This window comes from Staurois parvus, unplaced genomic scaffold (genome assembly GCF_062004578.1).
Source record: "Staurois parvus isolate SC_StPar_1 unplaced genomic scaffold, SC_StPar_1.0 ptg000996l, whole genome shotgun sequence".
NCBI lineage: Eukaryota > Metazoa > Chordata > Amphibia > Anura > Ranidae > Staurois > Staurois parvus.
In genome coordinates this window covers 345516-361939 of record NW_028318792.1, presented here as the reverse complement: position 1 = coordinate 361939, position 16424 = coordinate 345516, and the positions used below count along the sequence as shown (strand labels likewise).

At 42.0% G+C, this 16424-nt stretch overlaps 1 protein-coding gene across 2 annotated transcripts in view; it reads right to left on the bottom strand.

Moving 5' to 3' along the window:
- LOC149441380 (uncharacterized) overlaps positions 1 to 11259 on the bottom strand; it is a 62136-nt gene extending 50877 nt beyond the window's left edge. Inside the window, exon 1 of one of the 2 annotated variants that reach the window (XM_089657414.1) lies at positions 11013 to 11259. Coding sequence is in view for 1 of the 2 variants with exons in the window: in XM_089657415.1 (XP_089513541.1) it covers positions 11013 to 11084 (72 nt within the window). In the remaining variant the exon portion in view is untranslated. The remainder of the gene's footprint in view (positions 1 to 11012) is intronic. The other variant, XM_089657415.1, reaches the window with a different exon arrangement.
- Positions 11260 to 16424: the final 5165 nt, after the last annotated feature.

Genomic DNA, 16424 nt, shown 5'->3' with positions numbered 1-16424 from the left:
AAGCCCTTGAATGTATCCCTACTAGCTCTATGGATCATGTTGAGGGCTTTAGTTACATTGTCTTTAGCTTCCCCACTTGGCATAAAACTCACTTGTTCAGGGACAATATGTTTAGATAGAAATTGTGTAATAATTGTGGAATTCCTTAACTATTTCCTCTGTAATGTGTCAATTTACCATATTGGGTCTTAATAGCAAAAATGTTTGATGCCAAGGAGTTCGATTTCAGGGTCTTAGCAAGGAACTTGCCACTCTTGATTTTGTGTTCATAATAGAATGTAATCCATTTCTTAGCCTTTAGATCTAATATAGATTGCAATTTATGGTGCACCACTAACAGTTCAGAAGCCGTATCTTGTGCTAACAATTGTTTATGCTGCAGTTCTAAATGAGTGATTGTCTCAACCAATTTTGAAATCTAATTTTCAGAGTCTCTCTTACGGTTACTTCCCAGGCTAATTAATTCTTCACTAATAACACATTTATGTGCTTTTCAAAGTGTTAAGGGGGACAATTCTTTGGAAGAGTTTAGGTTAAAATACGACTGGATAGAGTCTGAAATATGAGTAAGTATTGAAGGGTCTGTGAGCAAGGAAGGGTTCAGTTTCCAATTGCATGATCTGGAGGGAAGGTTAGAAAACTTCAGGGAAAAACAGAAACGGGCATGGTCAGATATAGTTTGAAGACCTATAGATGCAGATTTCAGAATAAAAGAGTCTTCTGGTAATAAATACAATCAATGCAGGAATATTTATTATGTGGTGGCGAGCAAAAACTGAAATCTCTGCCTGTGGGGTTAACCGTTAGCCATGCGTCAAGTAAAGTTAAGGAGCTCAATAGGGATTTAAGTCTCTTAAAGATCCTATAAGTTGCATAAGCTTTGCCGTTGGAGGTATCCTGTATAGGGTTTAGCGGTACATTAAAGTCACCCCCCAGCAAGATGCATCCTGTAGCAAAACTCTTTAGTTCCTCCACCACTTTGTGACAAAAGGAGATGTGGGCTGAATTAGGGAAGTATACATTAGCAAGGTTTAAAAGAGTACTGTGGATGCTGACAAATAGGAATCTACCTTCAAGATCAGCTAGATGTTGCAACACCTCAAAGTCTGCATGGTTGCTGAGTAGTATGGAAACACCCTTAGATTTAGTGTGGGAGTTAGAGGCACGAAAGACTGTAGGAAAGAATTTATTATAGAGAGGTTTGGTATAGCGCGTGCAAGGAAGTGGGTCTCTTGCAGAAAAACAAAAGAGGGTTTGACTTTCTTAAGCTCATGGAGAAGTTGAACTCTTTTTTTCTGGAACATTTAGTCCCCTAACATTGTGGGAAATTAATGTAGGGCATTTCCTGAGAGAGGCATATGCCATTGTATAGTAAATGCACAAATGTCAGCCCAAAAGAAACAAATAAAAAAAAAAAAGGGGTGCGGGAGAAGAGAGAGTAAGATAGAAAAACAACACCCCTCAGCCAGGGAGGTCTGCAAGAGGTTCAGTCAGTTAGGTTATTAATACTATACCAACTTGAATAAACTATGAATATGTTTTGCAATCCACTTGTGGGGGCAAGTGGGAGGTTCCTGACAAAGAACTGTAATGAGATACTAATCAGCTCAATGAAGAGTGGGAAGGGCTAAATTCCATTCTCAGTCACAAAACCCATGGGACTGTCCAATATATGGGCCTGGCTCAGTGAGATATCCATGAGTCACCAGTTCAAAGGAAAAGCTACATTTTACCATTCAGAATATTGAACACTAAATATAACTACGTATATGTCCATAGCAAATAGGACAATCTTGGTGGAGGATCTATATTATTTACAATTAGTGAAAGACATGGCTATGACTTATTGCAGAAACACGTAAGCCATTTTATATACACATTTTACTCCTTCAATAAAGTTTAATATTCAGGAAAAAGAGTGCCGGCTATACCAATCTTCATCATTCAGGTGCCTCTGTGTTGTGAAGACACACAGAGCCAGAGCACGGACATTCCACATCCTTGGGGATTATTTCTGGGCGTAGCACCTACTTGTTACTTGAGTTCTGTAATAGGTGAGGAGAGGGTATTTTTAATGTCTGCAGCAATCACAGTCATGTCAGAGTATGTGAGAGGATGGTCAGAGATATCTGCCACTCTTACCAGTTCCTCAGAAGCGGATTGGGATTTAAAGATTTCTGAAGTGCTACAGGCACTGGAAGATGTCAAGGGACAAAGGGCGCGGGACCCTGAAGAGTAGTGAGACAATTTGCCTCGGGCTGCACAGAGCTCCTCTAGTGTGCACCTGTCTTCATTGCAAGTCAAGCCACACCCCCCCCCCTTCCAGAAAGTGACCCATTATTTCACAAATGTTTGTAGAAGCAGTCTGCATACCTAGGTGCTTGATTTTATATACAGTTGTGTTCAAAATAATAGCAGTGTGTTGAAAAAAGAGAATAAAGCTCAAAATCCTTCTAATAGCTTTTATTTCCATACACATAAATGCATTGGGAACAGTGCACATTCTATTCCAAATCAAAACATGAAGAAAAATATATCAAATTTGTGTTGTTCCTCTAAAAAAATTTAAGAAAAGTGAATATTAGACTGTTCAAAAAAATAGCAGTGTTTGTATTCTTCTTTACAAACTCAGACATTCACTATATAAACTGAAAAATGTTTGAAGATTTTGCTTTCCTTTGAATCACTTAATTAATATTTAGTTGTATAAGCATTGTTTCTGAGAACTGCTCTACATCTGTGTTGCATGGAGTCAACCAACTTCTGGCACCTGTGAACAGGTATTCCAGCCCAGGAAGATTGGACTACATTCCACAGTTCTTCTCTATTTCTTGGTTTTGCCTCAGAAACTGCATTTTTTATGTCACCCCACAAGTTTTCTATTGGATTAAGATCCGGAGATTGGGCTGGCCACTCCATAACGTCAATCTTGTTGGTCTGGAACCGAGATGTTGCACGTTTACTGGTGTGTTTGGGGTCGTTGTCTTGTTGGAACACCCATCTCAAGGGCATTTCCTCTTCAGCATAAGGCAGCATGACCTCTTCAAGTATTCTGATGTATTCAAACTGATCCATGATCCCTGGTATGCGATAAATAGGCCCAACACCGTAGTATGAGAAACATCCCCATATCATGATGCTTGCGCAACCATGCTTCACTGTCTTCACAGTGTACTGTGGCTTGAATTCAATGTTTGGGGGTCGTCTGACAAACTGTCTCCGGCCACTAGACCCAAAAAGAACAATCTTACTTTCATCAGTCCACAAAATGTTGCGCCATTTCTCTTTAGGCCAGTCAATGTGCTCTTTGGCAAATTGTAACCTCTTCACAAGGTACGCTGTTCTTCTGAACAATGTCTGGAATGACCCATTTTCCTCAGAATTTCAGAGAGAAATGCACTGTAACCAGCATGTACAACATTTGCTGCCTTCCTTACTTAAATAAGGGCAATAATTGCCACCTGTTTTTCAAAGAATGAATGACCTCACTAATAGAACTCCACACTGCTATTATTTTGAACATGCCCCTTTCAATTAGTGATTCAATTACACAGAATCAGCAGCATGCATGTCATGACCAGAGGCGGACTGACCATTCGAGCACTGCCCGAGGGCCCGGGGTCAGTAGGGGGCCCCATGAGATGCCCCTGGTACCTTTCATTGGTATGGGCAAGGACACAGGGGCCCCATGATCCCCTATTGCCCAGGGGCCCCATGAGTTGTCAGTCCGCCCCTGGTCATGACTGTTGGGTCTGTTGGATTTCTATTACTCTACTACACCCGCTGTCAGGGATCGCGGCGTCCTGTCGGCCGGCACACGCGCACTGGCGACGGCTCACGCTGGGACACAAGCACCAGGTCCCGGCGAGCCGTAGATGACAGGATGCCGCGCATGCACAGTAGGAGCCGCGGGCGCGCCTCGGGCGGCCAATGACAGCCCGGGGGCGCGTCCTGGGCGCCCAATGACAGTGCAGGGCGCAATATTTAAAGCTGCACCGTCACTGATCGCCGCAAGGTCTATCTGAGTTCCTGAGTCCTGTACCTGAGCTATTGACCCTGATTGACCCTGACTACGCTGCCTTCTCCTGTATTTGACCCGGATTGTCCTGACTATTCTGCCTTCTCCTGTATTTGACCCGGATTGTCCTGACTACTCTGCCTTCTCCCATCCTGACTCCCGGCTTGTTTGACCTATCTACGGACTGACTTATCCTGCTGACCCTGCGTCTGACCTGACGATTCTCCGCCTGCCGATTCTGTACCTCGCCTACCCCACGGGATCACTACTCGTGATCCATCCTGCTAGGTCCTGCCGGCCTCCTCACATCTGGCTCTCTCGGTACCTATACATCCCCGGAGGTTCCCTGTGCCACTGGCGGGCCTGCTCAGAAGTCGTGACCTGGTCCTGGTCTGTTTCAAGTCCATCCCCACCATCAGGGGCCCTGGTGAAAGCACAGACCGGGACTTAGACTCCATGCTTTGGGTAGGTCTATCAAGTGGGCAGCCAGAGGCACCACCTGGCGGATCATAACACCCGCTAGTAAATTATTTGCCATGTAGAAATATAATTTCTACCAAAAACAGTGATTGATCAGGTTAGTGATGTCTGACTACTATTATTTTCAACACAACTGTACCTGTGGCCATAGAGGTGATTGGAACACCTGAATCCAATGATTTGGAGGGATATCCCACTACTTTTGGCAATATAGTGTATATAAATGCACTTTTATACCTGCTTTTAAAGTGCTAGTGTCTTCAAAATGTATAAAACTAAATGCAATAATTTACGCCATCTTTGGGGAAATAAATATGATAGATGTCCCTCTCTGCCTTAGCTATTTAGGTTCCTTTTTCTGGTATGTCAGTAAAATAATAAATATAAGGCCTAATTCATATATGCGCATTTGCATGTGTAAGGCATAGGTACAACAGCCCATTCATTTCAATGGGTTGCCCTATCTGCAAAAAAACATGAGAAATGAAGTCACTGACCCTTTTTTAAATTTGCACAGCACTGAACTGCATGGTGATAAGACACCATACGGTTTGGTGCATGCGTTTTACTAAAGCAGATGACCATTATGAATGAATTGCACCCCATGCATCTGCTAAAGAGCAGCGTGTTTTTCTTCCATTTCAGGAATGCCTGCAAGTTTGTGCAGGTTCTCACCGTGTAATAATTTGAATCTTGCTAAATACTGTATATACATAATTGTCTATATACACCAGTCATCCAAATATTGTAAAAAAAAAAGTGATTCGTTATCTTCTTCTATTGCTCTGTGGTCCAGTTTTGATGTCCATGTGCCCATTGCAAGTGCTTTCGGCTGTGGACACGAGTCAGCATGGACACCCGACCAGCTATGCAGCCCCATACACAACAAACTGCGATACACTGTGTGTTCTGACACCTATCGGAACCAGAATTAACAATTTCAGCAATGTGATCTACAGTAGCTCTTCTATTGGATCAGACTACACTGGCCAGCCTTTGCTCCCCATGTCCATCAATGAACCTTGGCCTCCCATGACCCTGTTGCCAGTTCACCACTTTTCCTTCCTTGGACTACTTTTGGCTGTTCCTGACCACAGCAGACCAGGAACATCCCACAACAGCTGTAGTTTTGGAGATGATCTGACCCAGTTGTCTAACCATTACAATTAAGCACTTGTCAGAATCACTCAAATCCTTACACTTGTCCATTTTTTCTGCTTTCAACATCTTCAAGGGCAACAGGTTTACTTGCTGCCTAATATATTCCACCCACGTTAAGAAGCCATTGTAACCAGATAATCAATTTTATTGACTTTACCGGTCATTGATCATAATGTTATGGCTGATCAGTGTATAAACACTTTTAAAACAATGTTGCCAAGCTCGTTACAATATTATTTGTAAAACAGAAATGTTATGGACTAAGCATGGTGTGCCTTTTACATGGATTATATTATCCTTTTTTTCCCATTTAATGCAAACATTTAGGGGCCCATTCATGTCAGCGGCTACACCAGAACACATTCTCTGGTGTGCAGTTGGATGACAGTGGAGGTGATGCACTGATCATGCCTCATTGCAGTGTTTTTGTTGTGCAAACTTTATTGAAATGGTACAAAGTAACACTTCATTATGTTCTCTTGACCACAGCACATTAATTTGCACAGCACCGTGTGGTGCTGGAATCAAGTACTGCATTCCGTACCTTTTTCAGTGTACTTTATTCCCAATGCAGTGGTGTGAGCTGAGCCAATCAGAAACCAGGCATTTTATCCAGTGCAGTCCCACCACTCCTGGTGTGAACAGGCCCTTAATCTGGCCATATACTTTACAATCCAATTTCTTTTGGATCCATCATTAGTGATGAGCATGAGTTTGGTCCAAACTCATGCTCATCCAAAAGCAAGCGGTCACTCCCACCAATCAGCTGCCAAATCAGCACCTAGTCAGCCATGACTACAGCATGGTGCTATAAAATCTTCCACAGATGTTTCTATATTGAACTCAAATCCAAACATCCAAACACTAAATAATAACACAATGATAATGGTGACTAGACTGTCCATGCATATAACAATTTCAGAACCTTATGCAAAATTAGTCCATCAAACATATATTGCTTGTGCTTCTGTGCGCGGTGAAAGAAAATAGGACTAGTGCTCCAACACGTGCTCCCCCTTATTCACCGCAAGATCATACCCGTTTTCAGTGGGTCTAACACGCTAGGTAACTCTCCACTCTGCAACATATGCGCTGGATGTCCCTCTTATAGAGATTCACTTATCGTCTATGATCAGGCTGTGAAGGTATAACCAGAGATTGATATTTAGACCACACCATGGGGAATATATTAAAGAGAAGGGAAAAGTATGTTATACTTACCTACTCTGTGTAATGGTTTTGCACAGAGCAGCCCCGATCCTCCCCTTTTCAGGTCCCTCTCCGGTGTTAATGGCCCCTTGCTCCTGCCTAGCATTCTCCAGAGCAAGCAGCTTGCTATAGGGGGACCCAAGCATGGCCCACTTGTGAGCTGCTGCTTTGCGTGTCCATTCACGCACAGAGCCACGGCTTAGCCCCACCCACTCTCTCTACTCATTGGCTCACTGGCTGTGATTGACAATGGTTTCCGTCACTGTCTCTGCCAATGAGAGGCTCTTGGATCGCTGGATCACAATGGGGCTCAGGTAAGTATTAGGGTGGCTGCTGCACACAGAAGGTTTTTTACCTTCAGCATTTACAACAACTTTAATACACTGTAGACTATTGCAGACATTGAGGGTATTGAACATCTTACAGCCCAAGATCAAGGCACACTGGAGTTATTGAATATATGGGCACCCTTGGATTGCTCTCCATATGCTCCACCACCTTCACCTGAGATAATCACTTGATTACTCTTCTACCATGTTAATTGCTTACAGACATGTTAACCTCTGGTGTGTACATATATCTGTTTCTATCAAATGGGTCTAAACTTTATCCCCACACCTATTCTTTTTTGCTTTACTCATTCAAACTATGCTATAGTTTAATAGCGACATGAGATACTGTCCAGTTATTCCCTATTTTGTACAAAGGTTTATATTGAAATGCAGTTGTCATCACACCATCAATGTACATTAATACTTAGAGGGACTTAGAGAGGCTTCACACTGCGTTTTGCAGCTAACCGCTGTTGTCCCACGGTGTTCTTGTGGTTTTTGTGTGGGTTTGCTACTCTTTCCTACAGACTTCTATGAAGTCTGTGGTTTTTGTGCGGGTTTGCTGCACTTTCCCATAGACTTCTATGATGTCCTGTGGTTTTCGTATGGGTCTGCTGCGCTTTCCCATAGACTTCTATGATGTCCGGTGGTTTTCGTATGGGTCTGCTGTGCTTTCTCATAGACTTCTATAATATCCCATGGTTTTTGTGTGGGTTTGCGGGACTTTCCCATAGAATTCTATGATGTCCCATGTTTTTATTGTGGATTTGCTGGACTTTCCCATAGACTTCTATGATGTCCCATGGTTTTTGTGCAGTTAGCTGCACTTACCCATAGACTTCCATGATGTCCCATGGTTTTCATGCAGGTTAACTGTGCTTTCCCATAGACTTCCATGATGTCCCACTGTTTTCTTGTGGGTTAACTGAGTTTTCCTATAAACTTATATGATGTCCCGCGGTGTTCTTTTGGTTTTTGTGTGGGTTTGCTGCGTTTTCCCATAGACTTTTATGATGTCCTGTGGTTTTCATACAGGTCTGCTGCATTTTCCCATAGACTTCTATGATGTCATACTTTTTTGTGCGGTTAGCTATGCTTACCCATAGACTTCTATGATATCCTGCAGCTTTTGTGCGGGTTTGCTGCACTTTCCCGCAGACTTTTAGGATGTCCCATGTTTTTTTACAATGTCCTGCAGTTTCAGCGCAGTTTCAAAAACCTCATCAAAGTTGCAGCATGCAGGGATTTCAGAAACCACAGGACCTCACTGAAGTCTAAGGAAAAGCACAACTAACCCACACCAAAACCGAGAGACTTCATACAAGCCTATGGGAAAGCACAGCTAACCCATATGAAAACCTTGGGTTAGCTGTGAGTAAATCTGGCCATACACGTATAGATTTTTGTTTGGGAATTTTCGTTTCAAGAATATTCATTTGATTTTCTATTCGTTAGTGGGTTCAAATTGATGTTCATTTACGATGGCAGTGACGAGAAAATTCGAAGGGGGGTGAAGGAAAACTTTTCTCAATCAAATTTTCAACCAGTGTATTTGGTTATAGTTCAGAAATTACATTCAATTTACACAATTTTATAACAGAAAGTAGGAAAACTTCTTTTTCTAAATTTTCAGATCTTTTTGGTTTGTTTAGCAAAAAATAGAAAACCCAGATGTGATTAAATACCACCGAAAGAAAGCTCTGTCTCAAAAAAATGATAACAATTTCATATGGGTACAGTGTTGCATGACCGTGCAATTGTCATTCAAAGTGTGACAGTGCTGAAAGCTGAAAATTGGCCTGGGCAGGAAGGGCGTATAAGTGCCCTATAGGCAAGTGGTTAAAGTCGAATATTAGAAGCAAAAAGACAATTTTCGAATGACATTTGTCCATTCATCGAATGTTCAAAGAATTTTTGTACAACTTTTCTTACGAATATTCTTGTCCAAAAATCTACACGTGTATGGCCAGCCTTGGATTAGGCATAGAGGGGGAAGTGTGAAGCTGGCCTTCCTGTATGCTGACATCATTGTGATTAACCACCTCCGACCGGCACCATAGCTGAAATGAAAGATAGCTACAGAGCGCAGTTGTCTAGCCTGGGAGGGCACCTATAAACATCCTCCCAGAACCCCACCTCCTGCGCCCCCCTCTGGATGCTCTGTATCCTTTGGACAAAGCTGATCACAGATTAGGGTAAAGGGCCACACAGTGGCCTTTTACCATGTGATCAGCTGTGTCCAATCACAACAGAGCATACGTAAACAAACTTTCCAGTTATTGGCATTTCCTTCCTCATGCACTGTCACTGTGTGAGAAAGGGAGAGCCGATAACTGGCAATCCTGGCAGCACACATTTACACTGATAATCAGGGCACTGATCAGTAATGCCCTGATTACCAGTGCAGCGTATCAGTGCCCATCAGTGCAGTATATCAGTGCCCATTAGCCGAGCAATACAAAGCAGCATGCTTACATAGTAAAAATAGTTCACAGTTAACCCTTTGATTGCCCCAGATGTTAACCCGTTCCTTCCCAGTGTCATTAGTACAGTGTCAGTGCTTTTTAATAGCACTGATCACTGTATTAGTGTCACTGGGGATGTCAGTGGCAGTTAGTCAGTTCTCCCCTAATGTCAGAATGCCAGTCGCAGTCCTGCTATAAGTTGCCACTACTAGTAGAAAAAACGGTTTAAAAAAATTCCAGTATATATGCCGCCATTTGTAGAGGCTATAACTTTCATGTAAACCAATTAATTTACATGTATTGGGATTTGTTTTTTAGCAAAGACATGCAGCGGAATACATTTTGGCCTAAATTTATGCCACATTTTTTTACTGGCTATGTTTTATAGCAAAAAGTCAAAAATATTGCTTTTTTCAAAATTGTTGGTCTTTTCTTGTTTATAGCGCAAAAAATAAAAAGATGCACGGGTGATCAAATACCACGCACAGAAAGCTCCATTTGTGGGGAAAAAAGGACACAAACTTCATTTGGGTGCAGCATTGCATGACCGCGCAATTGTCAGTTAAAGTAACGTACTGCCGTATCGCAAAAAATGGCCTGGTCAGGAAGAGGGGTAAATCCTCAGGAGGGCAACCAGTTACAAATTGTGACAGCTAGCAGGGAGGAGAAGATCCCCACTAGCTGTCTATTTATAACATGTTACATGTTGCACCCTGAATATGAGTGTAACATGTTACAAAAGGTGAACTTTTCCTTTATTTCCATAAAATCTTCTATATATGTACTGATTGTTATTGATTTTCAAATAAAAACAAACACAAAAAAGAAATGTTAACAAATTGTACTGCAAGTGCGACTTTTTTGTGCATTTTTATAACTGCGATTTTGCGCATGTTCACGTAGCGCAATGGCGTGGATGTAGCCTAAAACGCTACCTTATGGACTACTGTGAAGCCACACACAAATATTTGGGTTCTAGAGGATAATAATGTAATATAAAAACATGCGTTGATCGTGAAGTTGATTGCAGATGAAACCAAGAATGGTGCAGTAAAGTCACGAAAATCCAGCAGTGTCTGTGGACAGCCCACAACCATACATAAGCACACCTCTGAAAGCTATATACGTTATGCAAAAAGCTTACCGTCCATGAGACTAATGGTTTTTATTTTGGAAGAACTAGTCCTGACTTTAAGAGGTCCTGCAGCATTTCTATTATCAGTATTGTAGGTAAACAATAGCCTAGCTGTAGTATACAGGAAGTGAGATTGTTAGAATGCAGCACCTATAGTGACAGTTGAGCATGTCATCCGTTAACACTCCTTAGTAAATGAAGTACAATCCTACCTGTATCCTCCTGTCTGTTATCTTAGGAAGCAGACAGCACAGTTTCACCTTTGATTGGCTACGACAGCCCATGTGACTGCCACTTCTTCATGCAGTGCCTGCTGGGAGATGTAGTTTTCTTTGTCTCCATGTCAGGGACGGTGTTACAAGAGGAATGGTGTCTATGTCATCCTATGGTGGTGTCTGTGCTGTGGTCTTCCAGCCCTGTGCTCCTTTCTCCTGTATGGGATCCTGTACAGAAAGAGGGTGTGCAATGTTAGAAGTCAGCAGTGTAGACACAGGAGGGTGGGGGGGACTAAGCTTCCACACGATCGCTCTTCACAGCAGATGCCAGCTCTTAACTCTTTCATCCCTAACTGCAGCTCCCGTTGCCTGTGTCTATTTACCCTTCCATCCAAAATGTAGAAAGAGCAGCACTGGTATATACTAGCAGCTATTTATTCCCAGAATTAAAACAGCAAAATATACTGGATTTGTCATTCTGTCCAGCCACACTTGTGATTCGTAAATCTCTGCCAGGCAGCATAGTCATGGGATGTTATCTTGGAAAATAAAGTGGAATAAAAAAATGGACAATGGGCCAACATAACTCCTGACTTTGTGAGATGAGGAAGAGGGACGTCTATAAGCTGGCCATAGATGGATCAAAATATGGCTGCTTCAGCAGGGATGGGCTGAATTTCAAACCATGTGTGATTACTTCCATGTCAAATAAGTCAATCTAATGATCAACTGATGTTGCACGGGCTTGTTAGGAGTGAGAAGTATCAGAACACGATGGCACAGTGGGGAGGATTCTTCCACTTACATCATTTGTGTGGATGGAGGGAATCATGGCTGATTGAAAAAAAAGAAAGTCATCTATGGTCAGCTTTAGGCAAGGGACCTTACCATGGCTCACAAAGTCCCCAAAAAATATTGGCTGTACTCACAAGTGCTCATTATTTCCTTATCTTTTTCTTTGTTACATAGTTAGTCTGGCTGAAAAAAGACAAAAGTCCATCCAGTTCAATAATTTAAAAAAAAAAAAAGTTATAATCCTATACCCACAGTTGATCCAGAGGAAGGCAAAGAAAAACAGCAAAGCATGATCCAATTTGCTCCTGCAGGGAAAAAAAATCCGTCCTGATCACCCAAGAGGAAATCGGATATTCCCTGGATCAACTTTACCTATAAATGTTAGTATCCAGTTATGTTCTGTGTATCTAAGAAAGAAGCCAGGCCTTTTTTAAAGCAATCCACTGAGCTGACCAGAACCAACTCTTGAGGGAGTCTATTCCACATTTCCACAGCTCTTACTGTGAAGAAACCTTTCCGTGTTTGGAGATTACATTTATTTTGCTCCTGCAGGGAAAAAAAAATCCTTCCTGATCCCCCAGGAGACAATTGGATATTCCCTGGATCAACTTTACCTATAAATGTTAGTATCCAGTTATGTTCTATGTATCTAAGAAAGAATCCAGGCCTTTTTTAAAGCAATCCACTGAGCTGGCCACAACCAACTCTTGAGGGAGTCTATTCCACATTTTAACAGCTCTTGAAGAAACCTTTCTGTGTTTGGAGATTACATTTATTTTCCTCCAGACGTAAAGAGTTCCCCCTTGTCCTCTGTGATGACCTCAGGGTGAATAGCTCTACACCGAGTTCACTATATGAACCACTGATGTATTTATACATGTTGATCATATCCCCCCTTAATCTCCTCTTCTCAAGAGAGAATAAATTCAGTTCCTCTAATTTTTCCTCATAGCTGATCTCCTCCATGCCTCTTAACAGTTTAGTTGCCCTTCTCTGTACTTTCTCAAGTTCCCCAATGTTCTTTTTGTGAATTGGTGCCCAAAACTGAACTGCATATTCCAGATGAGGTCTTTCTAATGATTTGTACAGGGGTAAAATGATATCTCTCTTTCTCTGGAGTCTATACCTCTTTTAATACAAGAGAGGATTTTGCTCGCTTTAGAAACCGCAACTTAGAATTTCATGCCATTATTAAGCTTGTGATCTACCAGAACTCCCAGATCCTTCTCCACCATTGATTCCCCCAGTTGTACCCCCCCTAGTATGTATGATGCATGCATATTCTAAGCCCCCAAGTGCATAACCTTACATTTATCAACATTAAACATAATTTTCCACATAGTTGCCCAATTAAACAGTGCATTGAGGTCAGCTTGTAAATTGAAGATATTCTGTAAGGATGTTATTCCACTGCACAGCTTGGTGTCATCTGCAAAGACTGAAAAGGTATTTTTAATCCCAGACCCTATATTGTTTAAATATATTAAAAAGTAAGGCAAAATTTGTAATGGACTTTCAACATGGTAAATACAATAATGTAGAGGTTGGGTGAAATATTAGGTGTAATACAACATTTTTATGGTAAAATAGTCTATATATCAGTCCAAAAAAGAGGGATAACTGAGCGGGAAAGAAGGATGGAGGGAAGACATTTCCTCCAAATGAGGGACAGTTGGGAGCTATGGACCAAATAGATGGTTGGAAAGACAAAGGCATTCTATTACAGGGTGACCTAAACCATTTTACATTATTATAACATCATAACATTACAAATGTAGGTTAATGACCTAGCTTTCACTATACAGGCCCAGTTCAGAAAGCCAAAGATAACCTAAACCAAGTCCATCCAGCTTTACCCCAACTGAACATTCCCCTCTGACCTAACATGGCAGGAAAGGGAGCTCTTTAGGGCCCTTTCACACTGGTCAGTTTTTGGCCTCTTTCACACAGATGTGTGATCTCCATTCTTGGCCTCAGGAAAGACTTGTCAACGGTAGGTGTGAGGCAAAGGTTAAAATGTATAAGGAGTGCCAAGGATTAAAATCCACAATAAAACAAATTTGTCCACCCGAGGTATAAATAGAGGTAAAATTTATATGACACATTTATTGAAGTCAAGCAAGTATTAAAAGCACTGGTGCCAAAGGCCACAAACCTTACATGAGGTTGTACAGAAGCCTGAATTGTCTTGACTGGTGATGTCCAGTTGCAAGGATGGAAGCTTGCCAGCAGTGACGAAATCCGGCACTGGATCACTGGGGACAATGCTGCCGTCGCACTGGAAGTGTGTCAGTAAGCTGGCAGGAAGCCGACGGAGGGAGACCGTGTGAGCAGAAGGGGAAGAGATCTTCCTGTGTCTTCCCAAGTCTTGGCCACTGGACAGGAAGCAGCTGGGCCTTCGAGCCAAATATTACATCATGGTCCTGGTGCAATTCTGAGCCGGACATCCGGAACGAGGGCAAATTTGGGTTGGATATCAGGCTGAAGCCAATGCACAAGCAGAGTATAAAACAGCCAGTTACTAAGACGACAACATGTTTCGGGGCACACCCCTTTTTCAGGTCATTTGACAGGAACTGGCTTAGGAAGTATTATATAGAGCCAGGGGGATGAGTCATCAAGAGGTCCCGCCAAGAGTTTTTACAAATAAACCTTTAATTATCATTCAAACAGTTATGGGGAATATGCTCAATTACTAACACAGTTAGGGCTTTACAATCTTTGTTGTGATGAGAGGAAAAGTGACCTGGAATACTATTTGTCCTTTCCCTGCTCTATCGGCCTTATGTGTTCTCCAATTCTCTTGCATAAGGTACATTTGGTGCTCCCAAGGGCACTGCAAGACATATACCACATACTCTGTAGAGCATGTTATAAACTGTTCAATAGAAAAAAGATTACCAGTACTATCAGTAAAGGTTGACAATCCATGTTTTATAAACTGACATGCCAGACAGCCCAGCTTGCGACATGAGAAGATCGATATTTTGGTGTCAAAATAAAGTCTGATATCACTATGTTTGTTTTTAGATGGATGGATAGAATTTGCTGGAGGCTATACAGTTTTTAATGGTCTGTGCTCTTTTAAAAGTTACCTGTAGGACCTGAGAAAGGGGGGCCCTAGTTTGGGATCAGATTGTAGAATATGCCAATGTCATTTGAGAATATAAGTGATGGCTCTATAGTCATCACTATAACCTGTGAACAATCTAACACAGGGCCTTACGGAGGTTCCATCTCCTTGTTGGTAATTGTCTGTCCCCCTAAATAGGTCGTATATGCGTCCATGAAAAGGTCCTCAGGTTAACCCTTTTCCCTAAATTTATCAAAAAAGAATGCAGCTTTGTGATTCATAATTTTGAACCATAGTGCAGTTTCTTTTTAATCCGTGGAATCGACCCTTAGGGATGTTCCTTTTCCAGGAGGGTTGGTGGCAACTCGTATAATGCAAGTGTAGCAATCATGCCCACAGAGATGGATGCAGTTCAACCATTTTGCTCCAAACCCTCCATCTTGTAGATCCTTCTCCCCCTCTTAGATCATTCCCCTCCCTCTCTGTTCATTTACAGTGACATGTGGCCTGAGTAATGAGAAGTGTCACAGGCAGGCCAGGGCACAGCAGGGAGCTCCGAGCTATAACACCCCCAAGGGAGCTGGGGCCTCGCTGTCTAAAGAACCTGTGCAATCCAGCACATCGTAAAAGGATAACCCAAGCCTTCCCCTGAGTTCAAAGACATTCCAGAGGAGTAAGAAACTAGATAACACTTTTAAAATCCATTTTTCCCCTATGTCTCATATCTTGGAATATGAGAGACTTGCAAAAAAAACAGGCATATCTTCAGATTGGCCACGAGAAGGCAAACAGTTTGATATGTCACTCTCCTTGGCTGGAATATATAGGAAAGCAGAAAATTTACATCTCTTGAACCATTCAAGTCTGTATGTTATATTTCATATCTAACCATTCCTCAGATGTGTCTGCATATTAATCTACCCATGGGTGGAATGGTACTTGTGCCTAGGAAGAGTTATGAGCCAAAATATTAGCTAAGAGAGATTTTGGTTCTAGTTTGGGTCTCCACCCAGACAACCCCTCCCCAAATGAGGCATTGGTCCTTTGCTTCAGAGATACCCCCTGCTGGGGGACTACAAAATAGGCTTTCAGGCCTAAGACAAGAAGTTGAAGAATTCTCCCGTTTAACATCAGAACCAACTTGGGAGACGGTGCCCTTTTGCTCTGAAACTTGATCTGCTTAACCCAAGGCTGATTGGCAAGTACTTTAATCCTTTAACCTCCTTTCGGTTACCTCTTTGCTGTGCTATTGTTCTCTGTATATTTATATATATATTGGTTACATCTTTTTTCTGTAAATATTTTTATTGCACCCTTTTGACTTTAGTAATAAATCCTAATTTCTGAAAGTGTTGAACTGTTTCTACAGCTCTTTATTGCAACTTATGAATTCCTGCCTCTAAAAAAGCGCTACTGTGTGTGTTTAACCCTCTGTATAACCAGTCTGCGGTGACAGTGCTATACAGACGATTATCTCAACCATCATAGTGTTATTGCTGATATTGCCGAGTTTCCTCTTTCTCTGTACAAAAAGGAGGTGG